Source organism: Lepidochelys kempii, chromosome 6 (genome assembly GCF_965140265.1).
Source record: "Lepidochelys kempii isolate rLepKem1 chromosome 6, rLepKem1.hap2, whole genome shotgun sequence".
Lineage (NCBI taxonomy): Eukaryota > Metazoa > Chordata > Testudines > Cheloniidae > Lepidochelys > Lepidochelys kempii.
Window position 1 is genome coordinate 13,919,443 of NC_133261.1, and position 10,499 is coordinate 13,929,941.

General features: G+C 48.3%; 1 protein-coding gene across 13 annotated transcripts in view; it reads left to right on the forward strand.

The window, feature by feature from the left end:
• The window catches only part of TNKS1BP1 (tankyrase 1 binding protein 1), a 32,862-nt gene extending 26,779 nt beyond the window's left edge, over positions 1 to 6,083 (forward strand). For 12 of the 13 annotated variants that reach the window (XM_073346807.1, XM_073346802.1, XM_073346813.1 and 9 more), the window contains one exon: positions 430 to 518. Coding sequence is in view for 1 of the 13 variants with exons in the window: in XM_073346815.1 (XP_073202916.1) it covers positions 430 to 511 (82 nt within the window). In the remaining 12 variants the exon portion in view is untranslated. Of the gene's footprint in view, positions 1 to 429 lie in introns of all 13 variants that reach the window. The other variant, XM_073346815.1, reaches the window with a different exon arrangement.
• Positions 6,084 to 10,499: the final 4,416 nt, after the last annotated feature.

Below are 10,499 nucleotides of genomic sequence, written 5' to 3' on the forward strand. Positions count from 1 at the left end.
GTCTGGGGAGGGCAGGAACCAAGCCGGTTGAAAGGGGATATTCACACTGAACAGCAGGGGAACACTTCCTGACGGGGCAGATCCAGCTGGGAATCGTCCCCCCTGCCAGAAGGGCCGGGAGCCCCATCGTTCCCTGACAGGGGGATGGATCTGGCCAGGGAATTCCTCCCCCTCCCCAAATAGCCACGAATGGGTCTACCTAGGAAAACATCCTTCTGGTGCCGAAGGGCTGGGAGCCCTGTTTGGCACTATACAGTTGCCTTTATGCCACTCAAGCTTAGATCCTGCTGGAGAAACAGGCGTGGACTGCTTGGGCTAGGGAGAATCTTCCTTGACAGTGTGGAGCACATGACACAAGCTGTGGCTATCCAGGCTCCCTTCAGAGGGGCAGTGACACTGCAGGGAGCCAGTCTCTCCTCTCTCTTCCAGGCCTTTCTCTCCTGCTGCTGGGGCTGGGACAGCTGACTCTCCAAAGAGGCTCGTCGGGGTGGAAGAGGGGACGGCGCAGTGATGGGAGACTCCCCTCCGCCCACCGTGCACAGCTGGGACCCCTGGCAGGGCTGTTTGGGGGTGGAAGTGGGGGCAGAGGAGGCACATCTATGCACTTTGTATCACACTCGCTCTCTCCCCGAGCTGCCGGGTCCCTCTGTCCCCGTCCCTGCAAGCTGGCTGCTTCCTCCGCTCTGCCCTTTATACCATGTACCTGGTCTAAAGCCTCTATTATTTTGTAATTGGTGACAGGGCCCAGCCCTGACCCTTCCCCTCTATGTCGCGGGCAGGGGGAGTCCTGGGGCTAGGGAGTTGGCTCACTCTCTGCTGCTATCCTACACTTTCCCAGCCAAGAGCAACAGATTACTTTTTCTATGCCACTTGACGAAACAATAAACGATTTTGGGTAATGGTGGGGGCAGCTGCGGTCTTGGGCTTGTCCCTGTTACGTCGTATCCCTTTGACCTCCTGGACCTTGCTCACTAGGCCATGCTCGGCCAGCAGGGGGCAGAGGATAGCACCCTGCAGAGTGCCTTCTGGAGGACTGGCACAAGGGGAACCCAGCCCTGACACCCTGAGCTCCTTGGATTGCTTGTTCCCCCAAGCCTCACAGAATTCATCTCCGCTGGGCTGCTGGGGGCTGTTGGGTTGGGGGGTGCAGGCCATTCTTGTGGGCTCTGGCTCTGGGCCAAGCTGCTGGTGGAGTCCAGCCCTGGCGGGGGAGCTGGGCTGCAGAATCTGAGCCCTGTCGGGTGGCTGCTTAGCTCGGGAGCTCTGGCTCTGTAGTGCTGAGTGGCTGAGGCAATCTGGCAGTGACACCTTGCCTGCCCCAGGTCCTGTCCCTCGCCTCAGGCCCAAAACTTTTCCTTTCCTCTTCTGCCTTCTCCCCCGGTCCCCACTCCCCTTCTTCCAGGGGAAAGGGTCTGGATCCATCACAGGCTAGAGACTCAGTTGCAGTAAATCAGCTTTATTGACCCCGGTGGAGCCATGGCCCATTGACCCCAGCTGGGACCTGGCCCTGGAAATACAGTTTCTTTCTAAGGCTAGGTGAGCTGACTGTGGTCAGGAATATCCACCCCATTGTTGCTCTGCACTCAGGGACAGGTGTGGCCTATGCTAAGGAAAACTCGGCCATGTAATTCACCCCAGAGCAGCTTTTGGATAGGTTGTGAGTTGAAGCCTTAGTGCAGGTGTGGCTCAGGTGCTCTTACTGGCACCTCTCCATTGAGCATTGCCCCAGGCATGACAACTATGATGGGTTCACAGCCCACACCCATGGACCTCCCCGGTACGTGTTGTGTGATGTGGGCCAGTTCACAGAGCCAGATGGAACGTCTAACAACTTCTTAAACGTAGTTGTCTCACCTGGAACTGGCACCGGGCACTAGCACAAGGTTTGGTGCAGATCAGTGCTGTCATTTGAGGGACGGGTGCTTTCCTACTCTGGTTTTTACGGGCATAGCCTATTGATAGGCCCTTATCTCCAGAAGCCCTGGCCCAAATGATGAGTGGGATGGTCTGTCCTCTCCTTAACTGATCTCACCATCTGTGGAGAATGATGGTCCTGCATTTTGCCCATGGAGATAAAGCCATGCATGGAACAAGGGGAGGCCTCATGGCAAAGACATTGGACTGAGATTCAGCAGCTCTGGCTTCAGTTGTGCCACACACTTTCTCTCCCCAAATTATTTAGGCCCAGATCCCTAAAGGTACTTAGGTGCCTAAATTCCATTGATTTCAGGAATCCTTTGGGGGTTGGGTTGCTGTTCCCCATCAATGACACTGAGGTGACTCAGATTCCAAGGCCAGTAGGGAACATTGTGACCATCTTTTCTGCCCTGTGTAACACAGGGCAGGGACCTGTCCTCAAACCATTCCTTAACTAGAGTTAGAACTGGAGCGTAACCATGTGTTCTTCCCGTCCCTGCCTTTGTCTTGGTTTTGTAGGCTGTAGGGCCAGCCAGGAAATGGTCTTCCCAGCCTGGGAGAATTTCCAACATTTCAATTTGGTTTTTCATCCCAAATGGAGCCAAAATGTCTGTCAACTTTTTCAAAGGAAAATGCGGGGAAGAGAATCTGTTTGGGTCAATTGAAATATTTTTTTCTCCATTTTGAAATGTTTTGTTCAATTTTGATTCTTTTTCTTTTCTTTTTTAGCACAAATTACATTAAATTTTAAAACATGAAGGATCTTTCCAAAGGTGAACCTGATACTTTTAATTTTGAAAACAACCGGGGGATGTTGGACAACTTCAAAACTTTTTTCTCGACGGTTTTTTGAGTTGGGAAACGAGTCAGTACTGACACTGTTCTGCAAACAGTTTTGGTGTCAATGAACTGACAGTTTTTGGCCAAAAATAATTTTTAAAAAATCCTTGAAAAATTTCCCACTATCTCTACTTGACTCTAAACTCCTGGGGGCAGGGAGTGGCTAGACAGTGGGGCCCTGATTTCAGCCTCTGCAATCCCTGCTTTACTGGAATTTAATAATCATCACAGAATCCTAGAAATGTACAGTGAAAGGGACTTGGAGAGATCAACTAGTGCAGGAGCTATGGCTGTTGTGGGTGTTAAGGAAGTTGCAATCTGCAGCAGAAAGGAAATCTGTGCTATATCTTTGACTAGCAGAAACAGGCACGATAAATTACTTCTCTGGAGATGCCCTGTTGGCTTTGCTGCTTCAAACAGGATGCAAGGGGCTCAGAATGTATAGCTTAACAGAAAAGGTTAAGGGGTGTCTTGATCACAGTGTGTAAGTACCTTTACAACATCTGTGTGGCATGCTTTGCATCAACTGGAAGGATAAAGTTCTCGATAACGAGGTTCTTGAATGCAGCCGCCCTGCAGGGACAGAAGCCACGTGCATCATGTCAGTTGCTCTGGGCTGGTCATGCGTTGAGGATGGATGACACTGGAATGCCAAAACAGTTGCTGTATGATGAACTGAGGAGATAACCACACATGAAGTATAACTTTTTAACCTTGAGGGCAATTAACCACTGGAACAACTTAACAAGGGGCATGGTGGATTCTTCATCACTGGCCATTTTTAAATCAAAATTGGATGTTTTCCTACAAGCTCTGCTCTAGGAATGATTTGGAGGCAGTTCTCTGACCTGTGTTACACAGGAGGTCAGCGTAGCTGATTACAGCTTAGAATCTAGGATCCACACATGTGCATTAAGCAGGAAGAGCGGCTTTGAAGGGCGTCTCTCAGAGAGGTGTCTGAATATGGGAGATTCCAACCATGTTGAATATTTGATTTTCACTGTTTTGTGTGTCGAATCCAGTGCCATTCAGGTCTCTTCAGCCTGTTTACCTACTTATAGTACTGGGAGAGCGGCTCAGAATTTTTATTTTTTCTGTTTGATGGGCGGGGGGGGGGGGGGGGGTTGAAATTCTCCACTAAAATGTTGAGTTTACAGCAAAAACCATCAAATGCTGAAATGTTTTGATTCTGAAATGCTGCCACGCTGCCTTATCGGAGTTGTAGTTCAAATGGCTCATTCTGCCATTCTCTCAGGGTGGAGTGCTGTCAGGGGACTACATCTCCTATGATGCACCATGGCATCCCTTCATGGTGAAGGGGCGGTACATGAGGGATTTGGGCTTGAGGCTTCATGGGAAATATAGTTCAGCTAGGGAGCCCAGCCCAAAGAGGAGAAGGAGAGAAAAAGGCACTGCTTTGGAATCAAAATGTTTGTGTTTTGGGGTGTTGTTTTTCTTTTTTTTTTTTCTTTTTTTTAAACAAAAACTCAATTTTTTTCCATGGGAAATGGGTACTATTTGTGGAAAAATTTTGGTTAGTCAACAGCTTAATTTTCTGTCAAAAAACAGAAAAGTTGGTGGAAAAGTTTCAACCATCCCCAGTTACTTCTTTCACTAGCTCTGAATATTTATTGAGCTTGGACTCCTGCGAGAAGGGTAGGTAACCCCATTTTACAAATGGGGATGCGTTGGCTGTGTGCAAGGTCACACAAGTGACTCAGCGGCAGGACTGGGATTGGAGCACGGCAACCCATAGCTTCCAGCCCTGAGGTCAAGTTCTTAGACCTGTGTCTTCTGAAGTCTGAAAAATGCCCCCGGGGGGAAGTCAGGAAAGAGTTGGTGGGGCCACCAGGAGCCTCTCAATTGTTCTCTGGAACCTCCACTTCCTATAGAACAAAAACTCCTTCTTACTGTTCTGATGATCTGAGTGTGACTGCTGCAGCAACCTCTGCCAGAGTTTGCAGATAGCCTGAGCCAATGGCTCAGAGAAGGTGAGATGGCTGAAGTGTGACTGCAGCGACAATGCTGCTGGAGTCTGCAGAGAGCCGGAGCAGATTGCTCTGAGGATGCCACTAGCTAGATTTTCTAAAGTGTGGTTAACTTTGCTAATGCTCCTCATTATGTGTAAGGTAGGAGGGGGAAGGATCCGATTACAATGAGTTAACAGCGTTGAGTAAATGGTGCAGGAGGGAGCAGATGCCTAGAGGACTGCAGGAGATGTATAAATGAAGATGTGTAGGTCTTTAACAACATGGGCTGGGGAGGTGGGTGCAATGGCCTTCACTTCCATTTTCTTTCTGTCCAGTCACACCGTTCCTGCTCAGCTCAGACTTCTGGGCTGGAGCCAGTAAGCCTGACTTCAGTACCAGGCAAACTGGTTGAAACTATCATAAAGAAGAAAATTGTCAGACACATAGATGAACATAATTTGTTGGGAAATAGTCAACATGGTTTTTGTAAAGGGGAATCATGCTTCACCAATCTACTAGAATACTTTGAGGGGGTCAACAAGAATGCGGACAAAGGAGATCCAGTGGATATAGTGTATTTAGATTTTCAGCCTTTGACAAGGTCCCTCACCAAAGGCTCTTAAGCAAAAGAAGCAGTCATGGGATAAGAGGGAAGGTTCTCTCATGGATTGGTAACTGGTTAAAAGATAGGAAACAAAGGGTAAGAATAAATGGTCAGTTTTCAGAATGGAGAGAGGTAAATAGTGATGTCCCCCAGGGATCTGTACTGGGCCCAGTCCTATTTAACATTCATAAACGATCTGTAAAAAGAGGTAAACAGTGAGCTGGCAAAATTTGCAGATGATACAAAACTACTCAAGATAGTAAGTCACAGGCAGACTGTGAAGAGCTACAAAAGGATCTCACGAAACTGGGTGACTGGGTAACAAAATGGCAGATGAAATTTAATGTTGATAAATGCAAAGTAATGCACATTGGAAAGCATAATCCCAACTATACATGTACAATGATGGGGTCTAAATTAGCTGTTACCACTCAAGAAAGAGATCTTGGAGTCAGTTCTCTGAAAACATCCACTCAATGTGCAGCGGCAGTCAAAAAAGCGAACAGAATGTTGGGAATCAAGAAAGGGATAGAGAATAAGACAGAGAATATGTTGCCGCTGTATAAATCCATGGTTCGCCCACACCTTGGATACTGTGTGCAGATGTGGTCATCCCATCTCAAAAAAGATATATTGGAATTGGAAAAGGTTCAGAAAAGGGCAACAAAAATGATTAGGGGTATGGAACTGCTTCCATATGAGGAGAGATTAATAAGACTGGGACTTTTCAGCTTGGAAAAGAGGCGACTAAGCAGGGATATGAAAAAGATCTATAAAATCATAAGTGGTATAGAGAAAGTAAATAAGGAAGTGTTATTTACTCCTTCTCATAATACAAGAACAAGGGGCCACCAAATGAAATTAATAGGTAGCCAGTTTAAAAACAAACACAAGAAAGTATTTTTTCACGCAACACACTGTCAACCTCTGGAACTCCTTGCCAGAGGGTGTTGTGAAGGCCAATACTGTAACGGGGTTCAAAAGGGAGCTAGATAGATTCATGGAAAATAGGTCCATCAATGGCTATTAGGATGGGCAGGAATGGTTTTCTTCCCTCTTGGCTTTGCCCCCCCCCTTCAGAGTCAGGTGAGCATTACCTCATTGTAGTCCCAAACCAACCAAAGGAAGGGGGGTGACTCACTCGAGAATCCAACAGATCCTTTGTTGCTGCCTAGGCCAATGTCCTTTGTTCCTGTGAGGCTGGGCTGGGTTTGTCCCATCCATGCCCTGAGGAGGTGTGAACTGCCCCTCTGCTCTTGGAGAGTTTTGCCTGGGCCTCTGCTCTTGGAGAGTTTTTGCTTGAGCTTGTTTTAAGCCATGAGGACACATTTTCAGCCTCATAACTATATACATGAAATTACAACCTATAACATCACTATAACTACAATGCTCAGTGCATCATGAATTTTCTGAAGACACCCACATGACAGACTTTGCACTGGATACCACACAATCATATGATAAGGCTGAACATGGGGGTGCAGAGTGTTCCCCTGAGATACTGAGTGTCACAGGGTGGAGGTGCTCTGGGGGCAGAGTAAGGCTATGTGGCACTCCCTCCCTACCCCCCGTGGGGGCTGGCCTGAGCTCTGCTGTGCTTCTCTCCCGAATGTGCCTCTTACCCCCTTAGGGGGACACACCCCACAGTTTGGGGACCACTTCTCTAGTTCAAATCATCAAGTGACCCGTGCTCCATGCTGCAGAGGAAGGCGAAAACCCTCTGGGTCTCTGCCACACTGACCCGGAGGAAAATTTTTTCCTGACCCTAAATATAGCAATCAGTTAGACCCTGAGCATGTGGGCAAGACCCACCAGCCAGACATCTGGAACAGAATTCTCTGTAGTAACTCAGAGCCCTCTCCACCTAGTGTCCCATCATTGGCCATTGGGGATATTTGCTGCTAGGAGTTGCAGATCAGCTATATGCCATTGTAGGCAGTCTCATCCTACCACCCCCTCCATAGACATATCAAGCTCAGTCATGAAGCCAGTTAGGGTTTTTTTGCCCCCACTGCTCCTCTTGGAAGGCTGTTCCAGAACTTCACTCTTCTGATGGCTAAAAAAAACCTTCCTCTAATTTCAAGCTTAAACTAGCTGATGGCCAGTTTATAGCCATTTGTTATTGTGTCAACATCGGCGCTTACCTTAAATAAATCCTCTCCCTCCCTGTATCCCTCTGATGTATTTAGAGAGAGCAATCACATCTCCCCTCAGCCTTTGTTTAGTTAGGCAGATCAAGCCAAGCTCCTTGTGTTTCCTCTCCTAAGGCAGGGTGTCTTCCTCTGATGTCCTTCCAAGTTGCCCTTCTTTGCACCTGTTCCAGTTTGAATTCAGCTTTCCTAAACGAGCAGCTCAGAGTGATGGAAACAGGCCCCCTCGATTGAGCAAAGCGTTACGGGCTGCAAGGGACAATTCTCCAAGCCACCTAGCGTCACTAAATCACAGCCCTTGTGCCTGGTCCCATCTCTTGGCTTTTGGCGCCATCCTGTGGCGGTTTGCTGTACTGCATGAGACGCTGGCTCCCATCTCACCCTGCGCCCCTTGCAGTGCCAGCAGCCGGAGTCAGACACCCAGCAGAAGGCAGCGACAGGAGAAGCCGCCCCCAGGGAACCGGTCTTCCTAATGCTCATGAAATGCAGGCTGGGTTCGCAAGCCCGGCACTTGGTTCTCCCCTCCCTGCAGCTCTGTGCGAAGGCAGTGGCTGAGCTTAAGCTCTCCCAAGGCTAGAGTTGACAAAATCAAGGTGTAACCCCACCCTCCCTGAGTGGGGAAGCTCAGTGGGGGATTCAGCAGGCCAACCCTCTGGGCCAGGCAAACACTCGGCAATGTCTTTGTACCCTCCAGGCAGCGTTACAGACGCTGAAGTCAAAGCCGCTGCTGGGCCTGCGGTCTGTGAGTGGAGATAGACGCTCTGCCACGAGTGCTGAGTGCCTGATTAGCAATTTCAGAGATGGCTGTGGCATGGGCCTACCAGATATTAAAAGGCCTAGTGTTAATTTAACCATTGGAATTGAGATGCAGGAGAAGGCAGCGGGCTGTTGAAGGCGGACGTCCCAGATGCTAAATGAGGCAGAGAGGCAGATTGTATTTAGTGCTTGGGTGGGGTGGGGGGAAGGGGAGTGACAGCAACCTCGGTTAGGCTCTGAGTCACTGCAACATTTTACCAAATATGGACAGGATGCTTTCCCCTTTCCAGCCTTTCTGTGGAAAATGGTGCACTCTCTTTCACAAGCACTTGCCAGGCTTGGAAAGGGAGGCCTTTTCTGCTTCCTTGAAAGATAGGTGAAAAAGAGACAAGGTTGGCTCCCCATGGTACCACTGGGAGTCAAATGCAGGATCTCCTGTTTACAAGGCAGCTTAACTGCAGTGCCAAATTCTGGGGGCTTGTTCCTGACAATGCTTGTTGCTCACCAAAGACAATACAAACAAAAGCCCAATTTCTCCATTTCCTGCAAGGACCTACAGTCAGGAGCTCTGTGCATGGCAAGACATGGGCCTGTGGAAAGGGCTGCTGGTGAAGGTTCTGATGATTGTGTAGCGTTTCATACTCTGCCACACAAACTGCAGCCATCTCAGTTTGAATCCGTGTCATTGCAACTTTTCTCTGTGTCCAGACTTTGGCAAAATGCCTTAAATAAGCAGTTAACAGAAGCTAATAAAAGGAAGTGCTTTTCTGGGGAAAATGCCAAATTGTAAGGACACAGAGATTATTTAGAGCAAATGGCTAAAACAACTGTAACCCTTCTGCCAGTTGGAGTTGGCAGCAACAAGGGCTGGGTTCAATATCTAGGAGTTCCTTGTCAACAATGCAACAAATAACCGGCTCGAGCTCCCACCCAGTGACCTGGGACAATTACTCACCACACCCTGGGCACCTCTAGTGGGCAATACTTCCCCTATCGCAAGCACTGAGTCTGAGTGTAGAAAATAAACTTTTAATAAAAGGAGGGAAGTAATCCGGCATCAATTCTGGAAAATGCCAGAAGCAGGATTCATAAACATAAACCATGAGCAAAAGCCCCACCCCAGAGTATGTTAGGTAGAGTCCTTTCCCCTCAGGTTCTTAAGTCCAGCAACCAAAAGTTCCTTTAATGTGTCCCTTCCTTTTCCACACCCCAATCACAATTGCTGTCCTTGGTCAGTGCAGACCCGGAGTTCGGAGGTGCATCTACAGAGTTCACCTCTTACTGTGCTGGTAAGGGGGACAAGGAGGCTCCTCTCCACCAGCCACCCGCTGCTCCGCTGTACCTCTGGTCAGCTACTTCTCTTTGCTGGGCTATTTTCAGGTCCCACCACTTAACACAGCTTTCAGGGGGTTGAACTGTTAGTGGGGCAGCCTCAATCAGGGTGTGCCAAGCACAGTTCTGCTGCCCTTGATTCACACAAGGATAACAACCCTTGGTGCCCCTGCCCCAATAACTGACCAGCCAATAGTGATCATTTGGGCAAAGCAGTCCCATTATGCTTTGCATCTAGGCAGGGTGGGTGTGGCCATGTAAACAAGGTCAGCTCCTGAAGTTATGACAGGTTTCAGAGGAACAGCCGTGTTAGTCTGTATTCGCAAAAAGAAAAGGAGTACTTGTGGCACCTTAGAGACTAACCAATTTATTTGAGCATGAGCTTTCGTGAGCTACAGCTCACTTCACGAAAGCTCATGCTCAAATAAATTGGTTAGTCTCTAAGGTGCCACAAGTACTCCTTTCCTGAAGTTATGTTCCCCAGCTCACCACTAGATGTCAGGGGAGAGCTCATTCAGACTCTGCTTACATAGCAAAATGCCCAAGCACAAGATTTAACAGTAACAACGGGCCAACAATAATAAGGGAGCTTGTGAATCTTTTGTAAAACACTAACTAAATGGGGGCTTGTTCACTCAGGAGGCCCACACGACACAAAAGTGACCCCTGGGACACATTCTATGAAGTACAAGCTTCACAAATAAGGAAAGAAATTAAGGAACTCAAAGTAGGGTCAAAAGGAGAACAAGATCCAAAGGAGGAATTAAAACAGCAAGGGGAAGGCATAAGTAACTTGAGTACCCCTCTCGCTTACAGTCTGCTTGAAATGAAGGGAAGGCTGGGAGATTATCAAACAAGGTTCAGCCAGTACGAGGGACTGAGATTAGGCAGGTGGGGACAGGCTGTGAATCTTAAAATAATTTATTGGGT